Consider the following 27,193-nt stretch of genomic DNA (forward strand, 5'->3'; position numbering starts at 1 on the left):
AAAAAAAAATCCACAACATAAGGATAAGTTCCCCTAATGAAGGATTTTACCTACTGCCAGGTACTATTTGCTGCATGGGAAGACAAGAACATACAAGGCAGCTCATTGATACGTTATGTTAACCCCCAGAAGAAACTCCCTGAAATGGGAATCTCCAAAAGTGATCCCATCACAATTCACAATCCACATGAAAATATAAATATTCTAACATTGAACACTTAAATATTCACACTGGCCCTACCAACAAGATTCATGTGTCAGCTGCACACTGTCTTTACTGGCCACTGAAAAAGAAGGGGGCCAGTCCAGCCAGCAAGTCCCTGCTATTCACATGAAGTGATGTGGCCAACTGGCTCGAGAGCCCTGTGGCAATCCATTGGCCCTGGTGGCCCAGGAGTGATGGCACCTTCTTCATTCACCTCCAAGAAGGCATTGGTCTCTCTGGAAGAAGTCGATTTCCTCGTATGGCAGACTTCTGTACAACCTGAGTTCTTTTTTCCATGTTTGTTCTTCAATCTCCTCTTGTACGTCTGATATGCTAGGTGTTAAAACATACAAGTATTAACAATCACTTTAACAAAGAGTCTAATTTGGTGACACTGTACACTTGTCAATCCTTCAGGTGTTTGTTTGGGTGGCATCAAGTATGTAGAAACACCCAGGGAAAAGAAGGGGGAAAGAGAGAAAGCTATGGAACAGAAGGATTCAGTGTATCAGAATGGCTCTTTTGTCTGGATGAACCATTTGTGATTGAGGCTCATTCATCAGGTTGCTGACAGCTTACACACTCATATATTCATTCATTCATTCATTCACTCATTCAGCTAGTCAGCTGGCAAATACTACGAGTGCTTACTAGAAGTAGGACACTCTCCTGGGTTCTGGGCTAGAGCTGGGAATGAGCCAGAAATGATGCTTCCTTCAGTCTCTCCATGAGAAGGAAAGAAAACTTGGGACTGAGACCAAGAGTTTGACTCTAATAGGATTTCTCTTATCTGTTGGGGAAATTAAGCCCCAGGTATTCCTGATATTGTTATATTGATTGTTATATCTGTAATCAGTATATAATAATAACAATCAGCAATCAGTATATAATCAGTTCTATCAGTAATCATTGAGTCTTACTCAGACCCAATTCCCTAACAGCAGCAAAAATTTACCATGGCCCAAGATTAAAATATATATGTGTATGTGAACATATATATATTTTTTTTCTTTTTCAACTTTTAGATCCATGTGCATGTTTGTTTCCTGGGTATATTGTGTGATGCTGAAGTTTGGGAAACAAATGATCTTATCACCCAGGTAGTGAGCACAGTACCCAACAGTTTGTTTTTCAACCTTCGCCCGCTCCCTCCCTCTTCTAGTAGTCCCCAGTTTCTATTATTGCCATCTTTATGTCCATGAGCACCCAATGTTTAGCTCCCACTTATAAGTGAGGTATTTGGTTTTCTGTTCTTGCATTATATATATTTTTAAATTTACCCTCTGTGAACAAACATAATAAAAGACTCCAAAGTAATGTATATTTGGCTGCAATCACGTGCATACACATATATATTTCAATATTTGTATATGTGTAATATTTCATATTTGAAAAACATTTCACAGCCATTCAGCACAGGTCTTAGTCACAGAAACATTGAAATAACTTGGCATTTGGGAGACCTCAAGGCTTTTAATGAGACCTAACAAATCAACGCTTAAGTGCAGCAAATGTCACTTTGGAGTTCAATGTTTGCTCATAGAGATCTTGTCTTAACAAGTTACGAAGTCTAAGTTCTGATAGTGGATTCACTTTTGTGAAGTATATTTGTTTATAATTATAAGCTCATTTTCAGATGGCTTTTTATATTTTTCTGTGAAACTCCCACTTGTGCGCCAAACTATCCTGTCTATGCGCCTTATCGTCCCCAGAAATGTCAGGCTTTCAAAAAGTGTATCACAGGGGCAGCACATGCAAGTTTGGATTGAAAAAAAAGTTGGTAAGTTGGGGTGAACAATTTCCCGTCAGTTATTTCCTACCCAATGGGTGTTCACCCACCTGCAACAATAAGAAATCCATCTATCAGCTGGAAGAGTCCATAGGCCAGTGGGAAACTCAACATCTGGACCAAGTGCTCAGCAGTGAAAGATAACTGGAGCATGGTGATGCACATCTGAATATTCTGAGCTCCAGTTTCTAAGGAAATTGTCCTGCACCTACCGAAAATAAAATGTTTCAAGAGTAACGCACTAGCAATAAGAACTATTCTAATATTTTCTCATATGCATCATAACAGTTAGAAGCTATGACCTCAGGCCACTGAAAATGTGTACTCATTCCATAGTTATTTGCTGAGTGCCTACTCTGCAGGTGGTCTTCTGAGAGGCACGGTGGAGTGAGGCTTTGCAAACCCTGCCCTAGGCATCTGAGTAAAAAGACAAGATAAACACACAGGAGAGATTCAGCAACAACACAAGACAAAGTATGGCCAAAGGCCATGCAGATGTAGAAATTTAGAAAATGGCAGAAGGGGTGAGAGAAGGCTTCACAGAGGAGTGGGATTTAAGGATGGAAAAAAATAGAAGAAGCTTTTGATGAGGGGGAAATATTATAAAAATTAAAGTTCCAGGGAGAGGTGTGAGTGTGGCCTGTTCAGCAGGCATTGCATATACTGTAAGCCAATCTGCAGAGAGGAGAGGACTGGAGGAGACAAGAATGGAAAGTTGAGTTAGAGATATGATGCAGGACATGGTGGCTCATGCCTGGAATCCCAGCACTGAGAGGCAGAAGCGGGAAGATTGCTTGAGCCAGGAATTCAACACCACCCTGGGCAACAGAGTAAGACCCTGTCTCTACAAAAAGAAAAACATATATATATTTTTGAAAGACATATGAAACAATATAAACTAACCAACACTTAAAAACAAATAAACAAGGCCAGGCACAGTGGCTCACGCCTGTAATCTCAGCACTTTGAGAGACCAAGGTGGGTGGATCACCTGAGGTCAGGAGTTCGAGACCAGCCTGGCCAACATGGTGAAACCCTGTCCCTACCAAAAATACAAAAATTAGCCTGGCGTGGTGGCACACGCTCCTGTAATCCCAGCTACTTGGGAGGCTGAGGCACAAGAATCACTTGAATCCAGGAGGCAGAGGTTGTACTCCAGCCTGGGCAACAGAGGTCTCAATAAATAAATAAATAAATAAACACAAAAACCCTGAATAAAGACCAAATTCCTAAAATGATTATCTTTGGTGAAAGAGTTTGGTAATAATTTTTCTTTTTGCTTTCTACTTTTCTATATTTTATTGGTTTTCTGGTTGCATAAAATGAAGTAAACCTCATTTGAAAAGACAAAGGAGGGAATAGAGGGAAGACCTGGGCAGGATGTTGAGGGCTGAGTTAAGCAGTTTCACGTCTCCAATTTATAAAGGGAGTCTACAGGGTTTTATACATGGAAGTGAGGAGATAAAAGAGGTGTTTCAGAAAACAAACAAGCACCTATGTGCAAGCTGGACTGGAATGGGGAGGTAACAAGGGTGTGTAATGAGGGGGTGAAAATGCTGTCAATGGTACAGGGCAAGCTCTGTGTTCATACTTTATTTCTACTTACTCCATTGCTTGCTACACTTGCCTCAAACCACCCTCACTTCTTTGAGACTTTTGTCAAAAACTCGATATGATTAAGCTACAAAGCTGGAACTCACACCTGCACCATTCATGAGCCAAATCTCAGTCCTGGGCTTTGTCAGGCTATCAGGTATGAAAAAGATGGGATTGTGGACTACATCTTGCCATAGGAGTACTTTCTGTCCAGAGCCAATTGCATTTCAACCACTCAACAGACTGTGTTCCTAATTGTTAAATTTGGAAACAAGCCCAGGTCCAAATCCTAACTCCACAATTTTCTAGCTCTATGAACTTGGTCAAGTCACTTAATTTCTCTGAAGGGTCTGCTCATCAGTAGAATGAGGGTAGTGATAGGATCTACTTCTCAAGCTTGTAGTAAGAAGTAAATGAGATAGATGGGGTAAAGCTTTACCGGGTGCTTAGTACAACCCTAAATGTTCCCCAAGTGGATTAGAAGTAGCATAAAGCCAATTAAAAATTCCCAACTTTCACCTTTGGAATTCAACTGCATAGTTTACTCTTCTTTAGTAATTTTTTTCTGCTTTTAAAAGTAGTACATACTTATTGAAAAGCTTCAAAAATATACCAAGGAAATACTAAAGAACTAAAATTATCCTTAATTTCGCTACTCAAAATTAAACATTGTTACCATATGGTGTATTTCTTCCAGTATATTTTGATGCATAGAATTCTTTTTGCTTTCTTCTACAAAGTGGGAATCAAATACATGTCGTTTTCTATTCTTTTTTAACTTAAATTTATCTCTTCCTATCAATTTGGCCTTTGCTTTAATTTACATAAAGAATTACCACAATATTTTCCATGAATTGCCATGAATGACCCTCTTTTATGCTTAGTTATCCTGTCCATTCCACTATGTAAGTCAAAACTCTTCATGTCTCCTGACACAGGCAGCAAAGCCTACCAGTGGCAGTGTGTTAAATTTACCTTCCTCAAAAAAAGTTTATGGATAGTTTAACTATACCTTTGCCAAGATTGGTGGGTAAAAAGTGCCAGCAGAAAACCCGTGACATGGCCAATCAAAGGAAAGATGAAACTGATGGTCAGAAGGGTGATGTCTGAATTCCAAGATCCTTTCGCCAGGACCACACCAGCAACTGCGACCACCAGAAGGAGGACCCCACCAACAATGGCCCCAATCTGAAGCAAACAATAAAATAAGTGAATATAAACTCAGGGTTTTTTGCTCTATGATACAAAGTCCTTCAAGGTTGTAAAATGCTTGGGATCTAGAAATTTTAGAACAAAGAAGGGACTTAGAGATGACTGAATACAATTTCATTTAGTAGATGAGAAATCTGAGTTCCAAAGTGGTCAAGTAACTTGCCTACGCTAGAAATTGGTGGAGTTTGACACAAATCTAAGTCTCACTTTAGCATATCTACCTTTCTCTTCAAGTAGAAGATTTTGCCAAAAGGATTGGGTAGTAGAGTTCTATTGTGGGTAGAACAAAAGTGTAAAATGAATGGAATCTGACAATGAGCTTCCAACACCCCTGCACACACCTCTATGACCCTCTGCTTGTGACCTCCAGTCTGACGTCTGCCCTGCCTGACCATCTGCATCCCCTCCCACTGCCCCTTCAACCACCAGCAGCTGCCTGCTGCTTTGATCCCTGTCCTTCTCCCCTCCAAATAAAATTTACCCATTCTTCATTGGACAATCTGAGCTAATACTCATGATCACATGAGAAATACTGATGGAGACCTCTATCCTCTCCCAAATGGATACTGTCTCTTACTTTTGTTGTTTAACAAGAACAGAAACAAAAGCCAACAATAACAAAATTTTGAATAGTTTGAGATTTAGATAAAATAGGAAGAAAGCATAGCCTAGGGTATTTTGGGAAAATCAGGATCTTGGCAAGCTCCTGTTCATATCATGTAGACAGTAAACTGTGTACCTAGTTACAGTGTTAACCTTGATTTGAAATGATTCAGGATGTGAAGGAGGATGGTCGTAGGAAACTAGAGAAGACAACAAACAAACAGAATGACCCAATATACCATGAATGTATTCTGGGGGTCATTTTTACTGTTCAAATACAGAGACAGACTAGACCCCTGCCTAAGAAAAAGATGCTAAGACAAGAAAGCCTCTTGGTCAGGCATGGTGGCTCATGTCTGTAATCCCAGAACTTTGGGAGGCAGAGGTGGGCGGATCACCTGAGGTCAGGAGTTCAAGACCATCCAGCCAACATGGCAAAATCCTGTCTCTACTAAAAAATACAAAAATTAGCCAGGCGTGGTGACACATGCCTGTAATCCCAGCTACTCAAGAGGCTGAGGCAGGAGAATTACTTGAACCCAGGAGGTGGAGGTTGCAGTGAGCCAAGATTGCGCCACTGCACTCCAGCCTGGGTGACAGAGCAAGACTCTGTTTAAAAAAAAAATGAAAGAAAGAAAGCCTCTGAATGTAACATCCCCTCTTCCTCTCTCTACCAAAGATTTCAAAGTTTAATATCCACCAAGAGCAAATGGGGAACACTTAAGTTTGTTCAGAAAATGTGTCAGATCTAAAATTAAAATGGAACTAAGAACAGGGAATGAAGATATACTAAAATAATGATTACATTAGCCTAGTTTTTTTTTCTACTAAGGTAGTCTAGAATATTTATGCATATTATTAAATGTTTTGCCATAAATCCTATGAAATACCCAAAAGAAAAGAGTTTTAAATCTGCTCGTTACAGAAAATAAAACTGACATGTAAAAAAATGTATCTGGTTTCTCCATTGACACTGATGGACTGATAGAGGAGCCGGAAAACTCCAAAAGCATTATTTTTGTTATTGTTGCTGTTGTTAAATGCCCTTTTAAGAAAAATAATCAAAGATAGAGTACTTGAAAAGCAAGAAGTTTCCATGATCATTTCCCTCCTCTTGTTTTGTAAACAAAATCATAACTACCACACTGGAAATTTTCTCCTACTGAAATAACAATAATAAATGTGGAAAAGGGGCCAGGCACAGTGGCTCATGCCTGTGATCCCAACACTTTGGGAGGCCAAGGCCAGAGGATCCCTTGAGGCCAGGAGTTGCAAACCAGCCTGGGTAACATAGCAAGACCCTGTCTCTAAAAAAAATATCTTTTTATTAGCAGGGCAGGATGGTGCATGCCTGTAGTGCTAGCTACCTCAGAGCTTGAGATGGGAGCATCATTTGAGCCTAGGAGATCAAGGTTGCAGTGAGCTATGATCGTGTCATTGCACTCCAGCCTGAGTGACAGAGCGAGACCCTATCTCAAAAACTTAATTAATTTTTAAAAATAAATGTGGAAAAGATGGGACTTTATTCCATGAGTACAGCTAAAAAAGGAGAGTGAAAATCAGGTGTGCACTATTGATGTTAAAGTCATCCATATGCAATACAAATGTACTATACTAAGCCATCCTCCAGCTCTCTGTGCCCAGCTGATTTTCTGCTTAGCAAGCCCTCTCCTCTCATTCTCCATCGCACTGAAGGAATGGTGGGAATGGTTTGGCCTTGTGCATAACTGGGAAAACAGTGTCCATTAGCACAGGCATATAGAGTGGCAATGTTCTGTGAGGTAGAGCCAAACGGCAAAAGCTTAAACCAAGCCAAACCATAAACCAGAAAACAAAATTAACTGAGATTTACTACCTGAAACTCTAAATAACCCCAAATGTTTATTTCTTTATAAATGTAAAATATAACTGAAACATTTTAAAAATCTTCATGAAAGCCACACATATTACAACCTTCTATCTGCTAAAGTGATACATAATCAGAAAAAAAATGGAAAGCACCCTAGGAGACTCACACCATTGTTAAGAATGCCTCCTCTTTATGTTTTGTTGTTTTGTTTCATTTTTTAGAGATGGGGTCTCACTCTGTGATCCAGGCTCAAGTGCAATGGCACGATAATGGCTCACTGTAGCCTCAACCTCCTGGCCTCAAGCAATCCTCCCACCTCAGCCTGCCAAAGTTCTGGGATTACAGATGTGAGCCACTGCACCTGGCCTCTTGAATTATTTTTAAAAGCCATTTAACAAAGACATTTGCTTGTTTCTCCAGCAGACAAAGGGCAGGACTGCAAAGACAAGAGGAGGTAGAAAGTTCTAGTCACCATCATTCCATAGCTAGACTCCTCAGTGCTTCCTGGATGATTTCATTTAAACAGTCTTATTCATGTAGTCAGCAGCCCTTGCTCATGTGTACAAACAACAGCTTTGGCCGTGACCCCAGGAATGCTTCTGCAAGACAGCCCTTCCTCCTACTCTTCCAAGAAACCAGCCATATTACTAAACACTGGGGCTCCCTTTCATGCTCACTTGAACAGCTTCTGCCTCAAGAGCACCTGTGTGAAGCCTTGTTTATGGATGGGCCTGGGCTCTTCTGTCCACACACAGGCTTTAGCTTTCCTGACACTAAATCAATAGTTGCTTATTTTCCAGGGCATCATAAGCCTCAGGGTACAGAACTATGGGAGTGGCAAAGCAAGGCTTACAGGGTGGAGGAAATATGATCCCTGGATCCAAAACCACAGGACGTGTAAGAAGAATTTCTGGGTGTGGGGCCGTACTCAACAAGCTCACTTGTCCCAGCCACTGCTCACTTCTGTGTTTCAGGCCCCTGAGTCTGAGGACGTGCCAACAGTGGCCATGAAGTCACTCACCTTGAGAATGATTTTGGATTGTTTTGGCCATCTGTAATTCACACAGACACCAAAGGCCACAGGAATGGTCAGGCACACAAGGGTAATTCCTAAAGAGAAGAAAAATCCATGAGAGGGTTTTCCCTCTCACCCTGACTGCACGGTACTTCCCAACAACTTCTATTTCAATTAGATAACAGCTTTAAACTGACATTTTCCCATGCCACTTCCCAAATCTGGATAAATGCCTACAATATTGGCTCCAAAGTTATATAAGCTGCTCATAACATTTTGCGTCTTGTGAGTGCCTTTCAGAACATATTATCAAAGCAGAATATATTAAATAACTTACTGATCAGAAAAAAAGTTGCACATAAAATCATGGTTTCTAAATTAAGGTTTCCCTCTAATTTTACAGATTCAGTGGGCTCCCGCTATTGTGAGGACTAAGTGGGTTCATTCATGGTTTTGAACTATGGGCCATGGGTTGTAAGCCTTCAAGGTGTTTACCTGAGACACCAGATTGACACTGAGAGTCTTAAGAATCATAGTGTTGGCCAGGCACGGTGGCTTACGCCTGTAATCCTAGCACTTTGGGAGGCCAAGGTGGGTGGACTGCCTGAGCTCAGGAGTTTGAGACCAACCTGGGCAACACAGTGAAACCCTGTCTCTACTAAAATACCAAAAAAATTAGCCAGGTGTGGTGGCGTGCACCTGTAGTCCCAGCTACTCGGGAGGCTGAGGCAGGAGAAGGCAGAAGTTGCAGTGAGCCGAGATTGCACGACTGCACTCCAGCCTGAGTGACAGAGCAAAACTCTGTCTCAAAAAAAAAAAAAAAAAAAAAAAAAATAGTGCCTATCATTTTTCCAAAAACTGACCACACTAGAAAAGGCAGATCATTTCACCACATTTCTCTTCTAAGCTTGCTAAACCCACAGAGATCTTTAGGAAAATGGCAGACTTTCATGAGAAATAATATTCAGAAGAGGAGGTAATGAAAGAGATATGGGTGAGACTGTGACATGTAGATGAGTTTTCATAATCAGTAAGAATTATTTACATTCAACCTCCAAGAAAAAGTCAAGGTTCGCAGGCAATGTGAAAGGTGAAGTCACAGGAAGGTCTAATTAGAGCCACTAGATCCAGTTAAACCTTGGAGCATAAAGAGTCCAATTGCTTTATAGTCTAATTACATAAGGGTTTGATTCTTGCTTTTTCAAAGTAAATTATCTGGCTTTCTTTTTTTTTCAAAAATGCACTCTTATAGGGATGAAAGTTTGCACTTTGTAGTCAGATTCCCAGGTTAGAACTCCAGTTCCGTACTTACCAGCTGCATAATCTTGATCAAGTTACTAAACCTCTTGAAGCCTGAAGACCTAGGAGATTGAACTGGTAACAGAATCTATACTGTAGGGTTCTTTAAGGGATTAAATTAAGTACTACCAAAAAAATCCCTGCATAAAGAGTTATATAATTAAGAACAGCTATTATTAGTATCATCACCATTACTGTTAGTCCTCCATTTCCCAGGCCCATACAGACCTATGTTCTGATAAGGAATGGTGAGATTCTGCTGAAGACTCCAGGACCAGGTGTAGAGATAAATGCAGAGTGGCATCATTCCCAGGGCGGCCACGGTGGAACAGGTTGTCATACTGATGCTGAAAGTAAAATTAATACAATGCTTAGGAGGGAGCATTGGACATGAAGAATTTAGTCTTTACCAAAAGCAACTCCTAGGACACAATTTCCTAGAGATTGCATGGACTAAGCTCCTTGGAGCTCATTTCTCTCCCATTGTTTAACAAACGATGGCTATATTTGTGGTCTACAAAGAGATTTCCAGTAGTTCTTGTCATCCATCAATTACCTCATATTTATTTTACTATCTACTTGCCTTAAAATTCTGCTAGGCACTATAGAATTATTTTCTTATCTAGTTCTTTTTTATTGAAGTATAATCCACAAGCCACAAAATTCATCATTTTGAATTATACAGTTCAGCAGTTTTTAGTATAGTCACAACATTATGCAATAATAGCACCATTTCCAGGATAGTTTCATCACCCCAGAAAGAAACCCCATCCCCATTAGCAGTCACTCCCCAATCCCTCCTTCCCCTAGCCCTTAGCAAGCACAAATCTACTTTCCGTCTTTAAAGGATTACCTGTTCTGGACATTTCATATCAACAGAATCATACATGCAGCCTTTTTTCTGTGTCTAGCTTCTTTCCCTTAGCATAACATTTTCAACGTTTGATAATAGTTTGGCTGGCTGTCCTCTCCAACTCTCATGTTGAAATTTGATTCCCAACGTTGGAGGCGGGGACAAGTGGGAAATATTTCGGTCACAGGGGCAGATCCCTCATGAACAGGCTGGTGCCATTCTCGTGGGATTCACTGAGTTCTCACTCAGTTCTTATGAGCTCTAGTTGTTAAAAAGAGTCTGACACCTCCCTCCCCTCTCTTACCATGTGATGCCTGCTCCTCTTCCCCTTCCACCATGGGTGGGGTCTTCATGAGGCCCTCACCAGACGCAGATGCTGGCACTTTGCTTCTTGTATACAGCCTGCAGACCCTCGAGCCAAATAAACCTGTTTTATTTAGAAATTACCTACCCTCAGGTATTCCTTCATGGCAACACAAATGGGCTAAGACAAGGTTTATCCATGTTTTAACATATATCACAGCTTCATTCTTTTTATGTCCTTATTCTATTAATATAGTATATCACATTGATTTTTCTGTATATTGAATCAACCTTGCATTTTGAAATAAATCATATTTGGTCATGGTGTATAATCCTTTATGTTACTAGATTCAGTGTGATAGTATTTTTATTGAAAATTTTTGCATGTATATTCATAAGAAATATTGATCTGCAGTTTTCTTTTCTTGTGATGTCTAGTTCTGGTACCAAGGGGACTGGAAGTGTATTAGGCTGTTTGCATGGCCATAAAGAAATACCTGAGGCTAGGTAATTTATAAAGGAGATTCATAGTTCTGCAGGCTGTACAAGCATGGTTCCAGCATGTGCTCCTGGTAAGGACCTCAGGAAGTTCACAATCATGGTAGAAGGCAAAGGGGAAGGGGGAGCAGGCATCTCACATGGCCAGAGGGGGAGCAAGGGAGAGTGAGAAAGGGGAGGTCCCAGACTTTTAAACAACCAGATCTCATGTGAACTAACTAAGCAAGAACTCACTCATCACCAAGGAGATGGCATTAACCATTCATGAGAGATCCACCCCATGATCCAGTAGCCTCCCACCAGGCCCCATCTCCAATACTGGAATCACATTTCAACATGAGATGTGGAGAGGACAAACACCCAAACCATATCAGCAAGTTAGAATGCCACAAAGCTGACTAAACGCCTGCCCAGTATGAAGTGTTAATAAATATCTGTCAGGAAGAAGTCACCCAAACACCACATGCCATAAGCTCCCCATTGGATAGGGCAGTAACCCCCACAGTCGCTGACCTGCAGACAGAGCAAGTTGGTTAGGGCAAGGGAAGGTACAGAACCACAGAGAAAGGGAACTGATGTGAGATGCTAGACTGAATTAAGAATTCTGTTCCAATCCTGATATCGTGTGATCCTATGATTAGAAACTGTGATTGGGCCAAGCATGGTGGCTCATGCCTGTAATCCCAGCATTTTGGGAGGCCAAGGCGAGCAGATCACCTGAGGTCAGAAGTTCGAGACCAGCCTGGCCAACATGGTGAAACCCTGTCTCTACTAACAATACAAAAATTAGCTGGGTGTGGTGGCAGGTGCCTGTAATCCCAGCTACTTGGTAGGCTAAGGCAGGAGACTCACTTGGACCCAGGAGGCGGAGGTTGCAGTGAGCCACGATCATGCCACTGCACTCCAGCCTGGGCAACAAAGTGAAACTCCATCTCAAAAAAAAAAGAAGAAAGACAGAAAGATGAAAAGACGAAAGAAAAGAAGAAAAGAAAGCAAAGGAGAAGAAAGAAAGAGAAAGAAAGAAAGAAGAAAGAAAGAAAGAAAGAAAGAAAGAGAAAAGAAAAGGAAGGGATTGAGATTTGAGATTGAAGTAGAGTGATGAGTTAGAGTACAAAGTCAAGATTTCTAGGCTTCAAAATGATGGTGTGATATACAAAAAAGCTGAGTCACTTAGCATCAGTGAGAGGGGTTGTGTTAAATAAGGTAATAGCGGGACATCCAGTCTTTGGTGAACAAACCTGGAAAGATTTCTAAAGACAATTAGTCTGTTTATCTGTGTCATTATTGGGGTTGTCTCTGGCCACCTTGGAAAGTGAAATGTGGGCTTGTGAGCCGGATGAACCAAACCAAAACCAACAGCCATGCTACATAGCTTTACCAGGAAAACAACTGAGACCATCAGAAGGAAGTTGTGGTCTTTGTTCAACAAATCCAGAATGATTTCTACTGGAAAACTGGTTTGTTTATCTCTGTTATTATTGAGGTTAATTGTTTCTAAGTAAAAAGGCTAACACATTTTAAGCGCAACAGATCTTAAGAACTTTTAAGTACATAATGTCTGTGATGGAGGGGGAAGAGTACTTGGTTTGAAGTCCTCAAAAACTGTGTATCGTGATTACTGCTATGGTCTGAATGTGTCCTCCAAAATTCATAGGTTGGAAATCAAATCCCTAAGACAACAGTATTGAGAGGTGGAGCTTCCTGGGAGGTGTTTAGGTCACGATGAATCCACCTTCATGAATGAATTAATGCCATTTTAAGAGGACTCCACCAAGGAAGTTTGTTCCTTTTTGTCCTTCTCTCTTCCATCACATGAGGAGCAAGAAGGACCTCACCAGACAATAGATGCCAGCACCTTCATCTTAGACTTCCCAGCCTCCAGAATGTAAGGGAATAATTTCTCTTCTCTATACATTAACCAGTCTCAGGTATCCTGTACAGCAGCACAAAATGGACTAAGACAATTACTATATTGCTATTACATTATATGAACTAAGTTACTGCCTCACACATTTGTAATTTGTTGCAGGTTTTTTGGGGGTTTTTTTTGTTTTGTTTTTTGAAATGGAGTCCCACTCTGTCGCCCAGGCTGGAGGGCAGTGGCGCAATCTCGGCTCACTGCAACCTCCACCTCCTGGGTTCAAGTGATTCTCCTGCCTCAGCCTCCTGAGTAGCTGGGATTACAGGTGCCCACCACCACACCCAGGTAATTTTTGTATTTTTAGTAGAGACGGGATTTCACCATGTTGGCCAGGCTGTCTTGAACTCCTAACGTCAGGTGATCCACCCGCCTCGGCCTCCTAAAGTGCGTGAGCCACCATGCCTGGCCGTAATATACTGTGTTTTTGTATTTTCCATATATATTTTTAGTCTAAATTTATTTAGGGAAAAGCACTTAGTTAAATTAACTGATAGTTAATATTTTATATATTGTAAAGCCTCCTTTGCTCTAAACCAGGGAGCGGAAGAAGAGCCCATGGTGCATGGAGAGAGAGAGAGACAGACAGAGAGAGAGAGAGAGAAAGAAAGAAAGAAAGAAAGAAGGAAAGAAAGAAAGAAAGAAAAGAAAGAAAGAAAGAAAGAAAGAAAGAAAGAAAGAAAGAAAGAAAGAAAGAAAGAAAGAAAGAAAGAAAGAAAGAAAGAAAGGAGGGAAGGAAGGAAGGCAGGCAGGCAGGCAGGCAGGCAGGTAGGCTGGGATTTGAGAAGCAAGTAAGCAAAACATCATGTTGTACACCATAAATACACATAATTTAACTTGTCAATTAAAAATAAAATTTTAAAAAGAAGTCAGTGGAGAGCTGGGAGGTTATATTTCATGAAAGCTAAGAAAAGAAAGCTCCCAAATGAAGGCTAAAAGCCAATAAAAATCAGGGAGGATGAGAACTGAAGAAATATTCAACCTTACCCCACTTTTTGGTGCCTTCCATCCCAAATCTATTCTTTCCATCTCAGTCTCACTCCCAAATCCCAAGTTAAGGCTGTATTTTGTACCTACCTGAGTGATAGAACCAGTGAAAGAATGCATTAGTAAAATTAGGGGAAAGAAAATAAATGGAAAGAAGATACCCATCAGACCAGTCAAATATTTTATCTTTCAATTTGCTGGAAAAAATTACACAATCTGTTTAAGCATGTACAAACTGTTTATAGACACTGTGCTCATTCTGTGCTCAAGGCACAAGTGACTGACAGACTGAGAAGCAGACTGCCCTCCTGCTCTACAAAGGAGAGGGAGGAGGCCCTTCATACGTCAAGGTCTTCTGCATAGACAGAAGGTCCTTCAGCTCTTTATTGGGTCTACAAGTCTTCTGTCACTCTTCCTCCTAATATATATCACCATTGCTTCCAGCCAATTACCCTGTCTATAAAATAATATGTCTATGACTACTTTAACATTTTCTGCCAGAAGAATGTTTATACTCTTGACAAAGCAGCATCTGTTTTACTTCAATGATACTAAAAAGATTCCCTCTGTGCTCTCACTCATTGCTGGTAAAAATGGTACACCACAGAGGGTGTCTGGCAATATCTAGGAAAATTAGCGATCCTGTTTCTAGGATTCTGAATCCATGGCCCTCTGGACATGGTTTTATTGACATTGGCTCATGAATTATACACATGCTGTACCCTACACAAGTGCTTATGTACCTGTCCATCTGTGCCAGAGTGAGTGGTATGACAGCCAGGTCCTATTTTCCTCTCCATCTCTAGGAGACCTGGCATAGTCTCACGCTGCAGCACACTGGAAGAGCTCGTTAAATACTTACTGAATAAATGTATGAATCAAAGAATGAACCAACGTCAACACACTGGTGCTATGGAAATATTCTCTCTGTCTCCCTCATATGTCATGTATCTCCAGGTGAACATTGGTAAAAATCTTACTGAAATGACCCCTTTATACTTAGTTCAAATGGTAAACAGCCCCATAGCAATCCAGAAAAAGAGATTTTCTATAAAATTATGCTCTTCTGGCAGGGCATGGTGGCTCACACCTGTAATCCCAGCACTTTGGGAGGCCAAGGCGTGCAGATTACCTGAGGTCAGGAGTTCGAGACCAGCTTGGCCAACATGGTGAAACCCCATCTCTACTAAAAATACAAAAATTAGCCGGGCATGGCAGCACATGCCTGTAATCCCAGCTACTCGGGAGGCTGAGGCAGGAGAATTGCTTGAGCCTGGGAGATGGAGGTTGCAGTGAGCCGAGATCGTGCCATTGCACTCCAGCCTGGGTGACACAGCAAGACTCTGTCTCAAAAAAAAAAAAAAAAAAAAAAATTATGCTCTTCCAGGACAAAAGCAAGTAAAATTTTAAGAAGCAAATATTTAGCTGATTGGTGCTCCTTTCAGAAATCCAAACTTAGATAACTTGCAAGTATTTGTGTACATCCTTCTACTCTTTTATTTTTCTTTTAAGCAGTCCATTTATTTCATGATTGTTTGTTAAATCAATAGGATTTTTTTCTTTCATTATTTTTTCTTTTTAGAGGAATCAGACCAGGTGCAGTGCCTCATGCCTGTAATTCCAGCAATTTGGGAGGCTGAATTGGGAGGACTGCTTGAGACCAGGAGTTTAACAACAGCCTGAGCAACATAGAGAGACCCTGGTCTCTACAAAAAAAAAAAAAAAAGTACAAAAATTAGCTGAATGTGGTGGTACACACCTGTAGTCCCAGCTACTCGGGAGGCTGAGGCAGGAGGATGGCTTGAGCTCAGGAGTCTGAGGCTGCAGTGAGCTATGCTCACACCACAACACTCCAGCTTTGGGGACAGAAGGAGGCCCTGTCTCTAAAAATAAAAAAAGGAACCTTATAATATACCTTACTCCGCAACTTGGTTGCTTTTTTTCCCACTTCATCTATCACAGACATCCTCTCAGACCAATACATTTAAACTTATTCTTTTAAAGAACTGCGAAATATGCCATAATCTAAATATGCCATAATTTCTTCAATCACTTCATTAACCATAGGTCAGTTGCTTTTAGTGTTTTGCCATTATAAATAATGTTATAATAAACACTCTCATACATACTTCACTTGAAATGATTCTTTTCTTTCTGTGAATTCCCAAGGTGGAATCGCTATGTAAAAGTCTGTGTTTTTTGTTTTAATATATACTTTCAGATTACTTTCCAAAAAGATTGCTACATTTCACAATCTTGCCTACACCGGATGTGATCAGTCCCTTCTAATTGTCACGCCAGCATTGAAAAATTGATCTCACTCTTGTTACACTCTTATTTTATTTTATTTTTTTTTTAGCTGGAGTCTCACTCTGTCACCCAGTCTGGAGTGCAGTGGCCTGATCTTGACTCACTGCAAGCTCCACCTCCCAGGTTCAAGCAATTCTCTCTGTCCCAGCCTCTGGAATAGGTGGGATTACAGGTACCCGCCACCACACCCGGCTAATTTTTTTTTTTTTTAATTTTTAGTAGAGATGGGGTTTTACCATGTTGGCCAAGCTGGTCTCGAACTCCGGACCTCAGGTGATCCACCCACCTTGGCCTCCCAAAGTGTTGGGATTACAGGCGTGAGCCACTGCACTCAGCCGACACTCTGGATTCTATCAGGTTGTGCTTTCTTTCATGTCAACTGGCTTCTTCTGTGTCCTCCTCTCTAAACAATCTTGCTTGTCAGACTTCTTCTTCTCAACTTGTAGGAGTTCTTTTAAAATTAGGGCTCATATTACCATGAATAATACAAGTATTTTTTCCAAGCATGGTGTATATCTTTGACTTTGCTTATGACTTGCCATAATTAACATTTATATAGTCAGAGCTGTTTTTTTAATGGCTTCTGAGTTTCTTATCTTGAAGACCTACCCTGATCCGAGGGCATTCAAATACTGTCTTCTACTTTTTACTTTTATGCTTATATTTTCAACTCACTTAAAATTTATATTTTGCATGGTAACAGGTATGAGACTAATCCATTTTTTCTATTAATATATTGAGATGCAAGTGTGTCAATATAATCTACTAAAATAAACCGTTTTCCACTATACTGAAGTGTCACCATTATCATATATTAAATGCCCAAGTGTACACAAAATATTTTCTGGAAATTCTATTCTAGCTCATTGATAAATAACTTTCTTTTTTCCTGAACAAATACTAGACTAATTACAGTGTTCTCATATATGGTAGGGCAAATACCGCCACATAAATTTCCCTTTTCAAACTTGTCTTAGCAGTTCTTGCTTATATTTTATTCCATATGAAACCCAAAATTATTTTATCCTATTAAGAATGCTTACTTTAAGCAAAGATCTCTTCCTGACTAGTAGGCAATTTAAAAGAAAAAAAGCAGTTTGCCACAGCTCTCAAACCTCTGTATCCACAAAGAGGCTGTTTAGAAAGTTTTTTCCAAATTCTTAGTCTATGATAGTGCTACATTCCTTGACTCTCCATATTACCAAGTCCTGAATGGAATTCCATATTATATCACTTTACTCTTGAACTTCTGGAGAACCAGCACAACATTTCTCTACTGAGAAATGGCTTTGGCTCAAACAGCAGAAAGGTAAGATTCATGATTATGGGAAGCAAAGTGAGATTTATATCCGACTGATTCTATATCCTTGATTACCTATGTGATTGCTTCCATCTTTATACAATTTTCAAGCCCATGGTGATCATGATATTGGTCAAGGATGGCAAGAGGTTATCCTGGTGCTCTGCCAACTGTTACAAATACCAGCAAAGCTGGAAAAGCACACAGTGAATGCCTGTGAGTACAGTGGAAAGTCACGCCTTGTATTTTTAGCCATGAAATTCCAATGTAGCATAAACAGAGGATGTGGCTAAGTAAATCTCTTGACTTTTCATGTATAGGAAAATTTTTGGCAAAATCTAACTTCAGTATAACAAGATTCCACTTGCATTAAGAAGAATAGCATCATCATCTCCAAATTATTACAGAAAATAATGAGACATATTCAGCAAGTCTAGACAAACAGGTAAGTCTTGAACCCTCCCTTAAAGCAGGGAAATTACATATATACACATTACATTAAAATGCAGTGTCAATAACATTTTGCAATTGGAGATTAAGTTATTATACATTGTTTTAATTTCAAAAATCCCATAAAATCAGGAACTCTGACCCTCAAAACTATGAAAGTATACACTTGCTTTCCGACTGAAAGAAATAAAAAATTATCCAGCTAACCAGATGGACATGGAGTGAGCTATAAGATCATACCAACAGATTTGACCCTAGAATAGAGCGTAAGGTCCGATTTTCCATCCCTCAATATAAATGTTACCCTTGTCTGCTGCCTTCCAATAATAATGAATATTTATTGAGCACTATGTGCTAGGTGTTATGTCTCATGCTTTTATATACATTTTCTCTTTTCATCTACATAATAACTCTATGTGTGGGTATTATTTTCATTGTATAGATAAGGAAACTAAAGTACATAGAGACATGGAAGCTTGCATGAAGTCTCATGAATTCAGTCTCCGTTCTGTCTCCAAAGCCTTAAATGCAAAGGACCTTCAGTTTTCCACCAAGACATGTCAGATAGACCTGAACAATTTGAAGTTCTATTTCCAGGTTCTCTACTGAAGGACCAAGAACTTCTTTAAAATCCAAAGGTCAAAGTTGGCCACTGAGCTCCACAGGCTCCAACACCACCAGTGGTCAGAATCCTTTGTCTGCAGCTGAGGTCAGAAATACATCCTTAGGGAAGAATGGACCTCTTGTATATATCAAAAGTTCTCAAACAAAGATAGTGGGAGGCCAGGCGTAAGTGGCCCACACCTGTAATCCCAGCACTTTGGAAACCCTAGGTGGGAGGATTGCTTGAGCCCAGGAGTTCAAGACCAGCCTGGGCAACATAGTGAGACCTCGTCTCTGTAATAAAAAATAAAAAATTAGCTGGGTATGATGGCGCATGCCTATAGTCCCAGCTGCGCTGCTCAGAAGGCTGAGGTGAGAGGATCACTTGACCCCAGAAGGCCAAGACTTCAGTGAGCCATGATTGTACCACTGCACTCCAGTCTGATGACAGAGTCTAAGACCCTGTCTCAAAAAAAAAAAAAAAAAAAAAAAAAAGAAAAGACAGTGGAAGCTGTCCTGAGTTGCATCAATAAATGGACACCTCTTTTCTTTCTTTCTTTCTTTTTTTTTTTTTGAGATGGAGTCTCGCTCTGTCCCTTGCCCAGGCTGGAGTGCAGTGGTGTGATCTCGGCTCACAGCAACCTCTGCCTCCTGGGTCCAAGCATTTCTCCTGCCTCAGTCTCCTGAGTAGCTGGGATTATAGGCATGCATCACCACACCTGGCTAGTTTTGTATTTTTAGTAGAGATGGGGTTTTGCCATGTTGGCCAGGCTGGTCTCGAACTCCTGACCTCAAGTGATCTGCCCACCTCAGCCTCCCAAAGTGCTGGGATTACAGGTGTGAGCCACCACGCCTGGCCTGGACCTCTTTTGAGGGTTGTTTTTGTAAAACACACAGGCAATCGGAAACTGTCATTCACTTATTCACTCATGTTTACCGAGTGCCTACCACTACCCGGCTGGTACTGTGCAAGCAAAGATGAGCAAGCCTTCCAGGAGCTTACAGATATAGTAGGTGAGGCAGACAAGTAGCCCAGCTATTGCAATGCTTTCCAACAGATGATAAGGAAGAGTTGCATAATTCGGATTATGGGGACAGACAAGAGAAACATTTCTGGGCAGTAGTTTCAGGAGAAACTAGGGTAGAGGAAGGGGGACATTTGGACTTCATATTTTGCTTTGCTTTTCCTATAGTCACAAAATACTTAATATTTAACCTCAGATCCACTCCTAAGCACACACTCAAGGGAAATGAAAGCTGAGACTCAACAGCATTATTCACAATTGCCAAAAAGTGGAAATAATTCAATTGTCCATTGATGGATGAATAAAACATGACATATATATTATGATATATCATTATATACAGGGTTAGGGTTAGGCATGCAGCTCCTTGAGCAGGGACTAAAACACAGACCCCAGGACACGATGTTCTTTTGCCTGCCTTATATAATAATAATAATAGTTCATATCACATTTTATGCCAAGTGAGATTCTAAGCACTTTAGAAATATTAACTCATTCAATCCTCTCAACAGCTCATGATGTAGGAATGCTTCTCATTTTAGAAGTGAGGAAACTGGCCGGGCGCAGTGGCTCACACCTGTAATCCCAGCACTTTGGGAGGCCGAGGTGGGCGGATCATGAGGTCAGGAGATCAAGACCATCCTGGCTAACATGGCGAAACCCCATCTCTACTAAAAATACAAAAAATCAGCCGGGTGTGGTGGCAGGTGCCTGTAGTCCCAGCTACTTGGGAGGCTGAGGCAGGAGAATGGTGTGAACCCGGGAGGCAGAGCTTGCAGTGAGCCGAGATCATGCCACTGCACTTCAGCCTGGGTGACAGAGCGAGACTCCGTCTCAAAAAAAATCAAAATAAAAATAAAAAAATAGAAGTAAGGAAACTGAAGCATAGAAAATGTGCATAATCTGCCGAGATGATACAGTCAGTAAGTGATGGGTCTGCTTGCTGTTTCCAGAGCACTTAACTACTACACCGTACTGCCAGATCTTAATTTTCATGTTCTAACCTCAAAGGTAGGAATTCTGTCCATCTCTAGTAGGATATATTGGGGGAAAAAATGCCCCCTATTCTTCACCCCTCCCTTATCCATGTCCGCTGTAATGTGACTTGGAAGCTCAGCCCATCAAGAGGCAAAATCGACTTTCCTAATCCATGAAGCTGGACTGGCCTTGCAGTCTGCATTGGCCAATGGAATGTGGTGGAAGGATGAGGATCTGGTTTAAAGCCAACACTTCAAAAGACCTTTTCTGCTTTGCCTTTCTGAGAACCCTGCTGCTGCCATGTAATCAGGTCTAGGCTAGTCTACTAGAAAATGAGAGATCATGTAGTAAGAGAGCCCAGTTGTCCTGGTTGAAGCCACCTGCATTAGTCCATTTTCACACTGCTGTAAAGAAATACCCAAGCCTGCGTAATTTATAAAGGAAAGGGATTTGATTGACTCACAGTTCCACATGGTTGGGGAGGCCTCAGGAAACTTACAAACATGGTGGAAGGTGAAGGGGAAGCAAGGACCTTCTTCACAAGGCAGCAAGAGAGAGAAGAAGAACAAAGGAGGAACTTCCAAACACTTATAAAACCATCACTCACTATCATTAGAACAGCATGGGGGAAATCAACCCCATGATCCGATCACTTCCCTCCCTTGACACTTGGGGATTACAGGCCCCTCCCTCGACACACGGGAATTACAATTCGAGATGAGAATTGGGTGGGGACACAGAGCCAAACCATATCACCACCCAAGACCAGTCTACATTTAACCAACCCCAAAATATGTAAAAGAACCCAGCCATGATCAGCCAAACTCGGCCCAGAGGCAGGATAATTTTTAAGGCTCTTCATACATATCAGCCAACTGCTTTCTAGGATGGTTATAAGGAAGAACAACATCATGACTGGAGGAGACAGAATAAGGTCAGTTGGCACTGCAGACTGTGGGAACAACATGGGCAAAAGAAAGCTGGAAGAGTGTGAGATATGCTCAGAGGACTATGAGCAGCCCATTTTGACTAAAAACCATTGTTCTTAAGGGGGCTAGTGGAATAAAAGAACCTGGAGAAGTAAAGTAGACTGGCTTAGTAGTTTCTACCAATTTAGTAGGTGTTGAGAAGCCTTTGTATGTATAACATGTTCGTTTTCTCCTCACAGTACCATGCGGGTAATGTTATGATTTCCAGTTACAGAGAAGAGGCCCAAGGTCAGGATTTGAATATAGGCAATCTGGTATCAGAGCCTGCCTTATTCACTTACTGCAAAGCCATAATGGAGAGACTAAAGGTGCAGAGAACAGCACTTTCATTGTTGTGAAAATACAATTAGCCAAGAAAGAAATTGTGAGGGCCTGACCTGAGGAAGTGTTAGTGGAGACCAACAGGAAGCAAGAACTGTGAGCAACACAGCAAGAGGAAGGGCTACAGGGCTTGGCAGTGGATTGAGTGGCCATGGCGAGAATGAGGGTACTCACAGGGCAAGGCTAAGATGACAAGCCCAGGCAACTGCAAGAGGATGGGTGTCGTCAGTCATCTCATTGGCAGAACGCACAAACCGGTTCCAACCAATGGATTCTGAAATGCCTGTGTGGGGTGAACACATGGAGAACTGCAAGTGCACTGCATGAAGCAGGAGTGAAGGCATGAGAAACGTGCTCAAGGTCATCTGCAGGGAGCTAAATCTCCACTTCCTCGTGTGTCAAATGAAGATGTTGTGCTAAACGCTCTTGGATTTTATCCAGCATTAACAGCAGATAAAACTCCTATCAATGACGATCCACTGAGTTTTGCTTAAAACTGATTTTTTGTTGGTATTCAATTATGAAGAAATGTAATTACTTAGATATTGTTTCACACCATACTTGATTTTCACCTATTTGAGTTTCTACTGAAAATTGATTTTATTACTTTTGTACCTATAAGCTTCTAAAAACTAAATATTAGTTTAGTTGCACAACTAATATCAGTTTATTGCACAACTACTATGTGCCTGGCACTCTGAATACACACACACAAAAATATATATATTTCCTCCATAAAATATAGTCTTGTGTCAGCCAGGCGCCGTGGCTCACGCCTGTAATCCCAGCACTTTGGGAGGCCGAGACAAGAGGATCACCTGAGGGCAGGAGTTTGAGAACAGCCCGGCCAACATGGCGAAACCCCATCCCTACTAAAAATACAAAAATTAGCCAGGCACGGTGGCGGGTACCTGTATTCCCAGCTACTCAGGAGGCTGAGGCAGGAGAATCACTTGAACCCAGGAGGTGGAGGTTGCAGCGAGCCGAGATCGCACCATTGCACTCCAGCCTGGGCGACAAGAGTGAAACTCCACCCCAAACTATTATCTATATATGTGTGTGTGTGTTTGAGTGTGTGTACATATATATACATATATATACAGTCTTGTGAGAAATAGGTAAATTTAACCCCATTTTGCCAATGATGAGATAAGGCTTAGATAGGTTAAATAATTTGAACAAAGTTAAAGGTGAATTAAAGATAAGAGTTGGCAAAAGAAAGTAAAAGTAGCTTCATCTTTCATAGGTTTCCTGTTCATTGGTGTTTTTATGACAACATTGACTAATAAGAGATTAAGGTAATAAATGTTCTCTTTCCCAGAACACAAGTGTTTGAGAACACTGAAGATTTATGCTGCTATTCAAAACAGAAGATCTAGTTGTGTTGCTAAATGCCATGGGGGAAATGTGCCTAATCTGCAGACTGAAGTAAAACAGATGTGAATTCAAATCTGAGTTCTGCCATACTGGTTTGTAGCATTTGGCAAGCTACTGAACCAATCTGAATCACAATTTTCTCAGCTGTAAAATTCAGAACAATAAAAGGCCATTTACAAGGTTATTACGAACCCCAAGAAGAAAATAAGCATGAAAGCATCTATCCCATGCCTATGGGGCACTTAATAAATATTAGTTTCCTTTTTCTTTCCAAAAACTTTTAGGTCCTGGAATTTATCTCTGATTTATGAACTTCATGCAAAGAATATCTATCATTTCCCAGTTAAATAATCAACTTTACTGAATTTGAATTAGCAATGTATATTAATGGCTTTTACCATTAAGGTAAAACACAAAAGCAGTGTATATTAGTGGCTTTGTATATGAGTGGCTTTTACCATTAAGGTAAAACACAAAATTCATCAAGTCATTTTTTTTTCAAATCTCTCATAAGTGGGTAAACAAAAACACTGCCTTGGGAAAGTTAGTTCCTATTCTGCATGGTATGAGCCCATTAAAATTTATAGGCGAAATATGTTCCATACGCTAAACATTCAGCACAAGCAGAAAACTGGAAACACATACCTGCAGCTGACTCTCACTGATGTCAACTCCCAGCTCAGTCATTACCTCTGATTCATTCATTCGTGGTAAAGTGAATCTCAACTAAATGACATACACATGAAACAAATACTTAAATTTATAAGCAGTTCTTCCCCAGGGCAGGAGGTGAAACGGCATGTTCATAAGTAAGCAAAGAGTCTCGAGAGACCATTGTTTTTAGCTCTTTTTCCAGTGCTGATCCCTCTACTCTTTCCTCAAATGCTCTTTTTTTTCCCCCATCAAAACATGTAATCCAGAAAAGCATGTGACTAATTCATCCTCATTAAAGTGTAAATAAGGGACAAGGCTTAATGTCTCCCAGAGGTATTTATCTACACCATAATTGGGAATAAGGTCACTGGCTTAAAGGGAAGGAATGCGAATCTAGTGATGATGTTAACCATCTGCAAAGCAACAAGAAAGAACAATTTTAGTCCTGAGAGCCTTCGCATTGCTCCTGAAGTCAAATCGACAAGCCATCTCAGCACTTAAAGCTGGATATGGCCACCAGACACACCTAAAGCTCCTTTATCCAGTCCTCTAAAGTGCTTCTTTCCTAAAGTAGGTGCTCAGGCATCACTGACTGGAGCTACAGGAGTCTCATTCTGACTATGCCACTGACACAACCACGACGGCTGCTACCAAACCACAATCGTTAGCTTCTTGGGATTCTTGGCTTAAGTCCTAGGAGTTGCTAAAGAGGCCAGTGTAGGTAAGAATGAGCTCAAGCTTAGGAAGGGCCACTGGGTGAGGTGCAGACCTGCCTCCACTATCACACAGGAAACACATCCCACTGCTCAGAACAGTAGCCAATAAAGCAAATGATGATCAGCAAAGTAACTTTTGAGCACTGAAAGGAAAGCCCACCCATGGCTGAACAAGTCTCTGTGATATTTGTAACATTTCCCACTAGAATCTCTACCAAAAGATTGGAAGAGTGTTTAACACAAGAGTTTCAGTTATTCCCCCTAGGCAGGATAAGAGACAGACTGCTGAGCTTCCCTGGGGTTACTTACCTGAGATCCATATCTCCATCAACCCAGAAGGTGAAAATGTTAGAGATGGTGCCCCCCGGGCAGCAGCCCATGATGAGAACAGCAATAGCTTGGACTGGCTTCAGAGAAAAGCTAATGGCCAGGAGATAAGCTGTAAAAGGCATGAGCCCAAACTGGCAGAGCAGTCCCACAGCAATGCCCCAGGGTCTCCTGATGAGCGACCACAGCTTCCGGATCTCCACGGAGCATCCCAAAGAGAACATGAGCAGCCCCATCATCACAGTGGACACCACTGTGAAAACGAGCTCCAGGTTTCCATGCACCTCCAGTCCCACTGGCAGCTCCTCCTCTGAACTGTTGGCAGGGCAGGCTGAGCTGCTGGAACAATTGGCTCTCATCTCCTCATCTCCTTAAGGCAGCATTACAAATGAACATCGGCAACAATGGCTGGGCAGGTCTATCCTGCCACATTTTGTAATAGTGCAACGAAGTCACACATGGAGAATCTTTCCAATAACTGTTGGCCAGCAAGGTGATTCATCCTAATCTGATCAATTTTTTCACAAGTGGCATTATAAAAGTAATTATCACGGGCATGAAACATATAATAAACTGTGGTAAGTAAGGCTTTCCACTTCTGTTCTTACTCACCACTGAATATGTATGTGAGATGAGACAAACAAACTTGTTGTCAAGTGGAGTGACCGGGCTATGTCGTCAGCATCACATTGTGTCCCAGGAAAGTAGGGTGGATGCCAAAAAATAATTTCTCCAAATTCAGTTGGGATTTCAAAGAGCCAGGATGCACAGACAGAAAAGCTAACTCCGGAAAAAACAACAAAGCCAAAGCCACACCTTGTAGCATTAGCAAAGCGTATCTGCTGGAAATAGAGCAAAAAGAAAAAAACGCCGGTGGAGGAAATGTCAGGAGGGACTAAGAATAATTTCAAGGAGCTTCAGAATTTGTCTCAGTTTTTCTTCTAGTTCTATTAGAATTTGTGTCTAAAGTCAATAATTAAACACCTGTGAGAATAATATGGTATTAGGCACCTAATTATGTCTCATGAAACATGTGAAAACTAATTCCTTCACCCAAAATAATTCAAGGGAGCTGTCACTTGCTTTTGGAGATAAGAGTCTACTTTGAGATACATACCCCTGGCCTCCTAGGGACATCTGGGAATCCTGCAAGGGGATGTGGTAAAGAGCTTGGTCTGAAATGGAGATGGGGTCTGAGGACAGCCTCTGACCACAGTGCCCAGGGCCCCTCTGTGCGTTCTAAGCAGACACTGCTGGCAAAACCCAAGGACTGTATGGTTCTGTGAAACTAAACCTCTGAAAAAGCAGGTGCCACACCCCTTCTCACAGCAGAAAGTTTATTTGTGGGGCACAGGCTAGTAACAAGGCACACTTCATAAACGCCTCTACCTGTCTCAAGAGGGATACTAGCTATGCATTGTTTATTCTTGGATGAGCAAATTCTTTTCCATGACAGAATGCTCAGGACATGCTGACTGTATAAAAATACAAGTTAGATTCAAATGTGAAGTAAATTCTAACTATTTGAAGAAAGAATAAACTGCCTTTGGCAAACAAACCCTGAAGGCAGCTCTGGCCATCCAGCCTCCCTGGAGGTTGCGTATAAGGGGTCAGTCAGCACAGGGAGTATTTACGCAGAGCCCTGCAGAGAATGGACACTGAGGAACGGGAAAGGTCTCTGGAAGGCAAGGTGTTCCCAGCTTGAATGATGCAGAGGTGTGGTCAGGCTGAGGAGGAAGGGAGGAGGGAGACAGCTAACATTTTCTGAGCACTTCTCAGGGGTGACAGAGGTGGTGATATGGTTTGGCTGTGTTTCCCCCGCACCCAAATCTCATCTTGAATTATAGCTCTTATAATTCCCATGTGTCATGGGAAGAACCTGGTGGAAGGTCATTGAATCATGGGGGCGGGTTTCTCCCATGCTGTTCTCATGATAGTGAATAAGTCTCTCAAGTTCTGATGGTTTGATAAAGGGGAGTTCCCCTACACACGCTCTTGCCTTTTGTGCGACCATGT

The 27,193-nt window shown here is 41.3% G+C and overlaps 2 protein-coding genes across 4 annotated transcripts in view; both read right to left on the minus strand.

Annotated features, from left to right (window-relative positions):
• Positions 1-102: 102 nt before the first annotated feature.
• On the minus strand, positions 103-25,626 carry SLC10A6 (solute carrier family 10 member 6). Its single transcript, XM_526626.8, has 6 exons — positions 25,160-25,626; positions 9,797-9,915; positions 8,276-8,364; positions 4,603-4,778; positions 2,045-2,202; positions 103-538 (listed from the first exon to the last, which is right to left on the minus strand). Exons 1-6 carry the CDS (start codon positions 25,534-25,536, stop codon positions 324-326), a joined length of 1,134 nt encoding a protein of 377 aa, XP_526626.4. The 5' UTR covers positions 25,537-25,626; the 3' UTR covers positions 103-323.
• The window catches only part of C4H4orf36 (chromosome 4 C4orf36 homolog), a 59,287-nt gene continuing 41,920 nt past the window's right edge, over positions 9,827-27,193 (minus strand). Inside the window, exon 5 of one of the 3 annotated variants that reach the window (XM_024356166.3) lies at positions 9,827-9,915. The gene's annotated coding sequence lies outside the window, so the exon portion shown is untranslated. Of the gene's footprint in view, positions 9,916-10,725; positions 10,849-14,127; positions 14,218-27,193 lie in introns of those variants that run through there. The other 2 variants (XR_010156323.1, XR_010156324.1) reach the window with 2 other exon arrangements.

This window comes from Pan troglodytes, chromosome 3, assembly GCF_028858775.2.
Source record: "Pan troglodytes isolate AG18354 chromosome 3, NHGRI_mPanTro3-v2.0_pri, whole genome shotgun sequence".
Lineage (NCBI taxonomy): Eukaryota > Metazoa > Chordata > Mammalia > Primates > Hominidae > Pan > Pan troglodytes.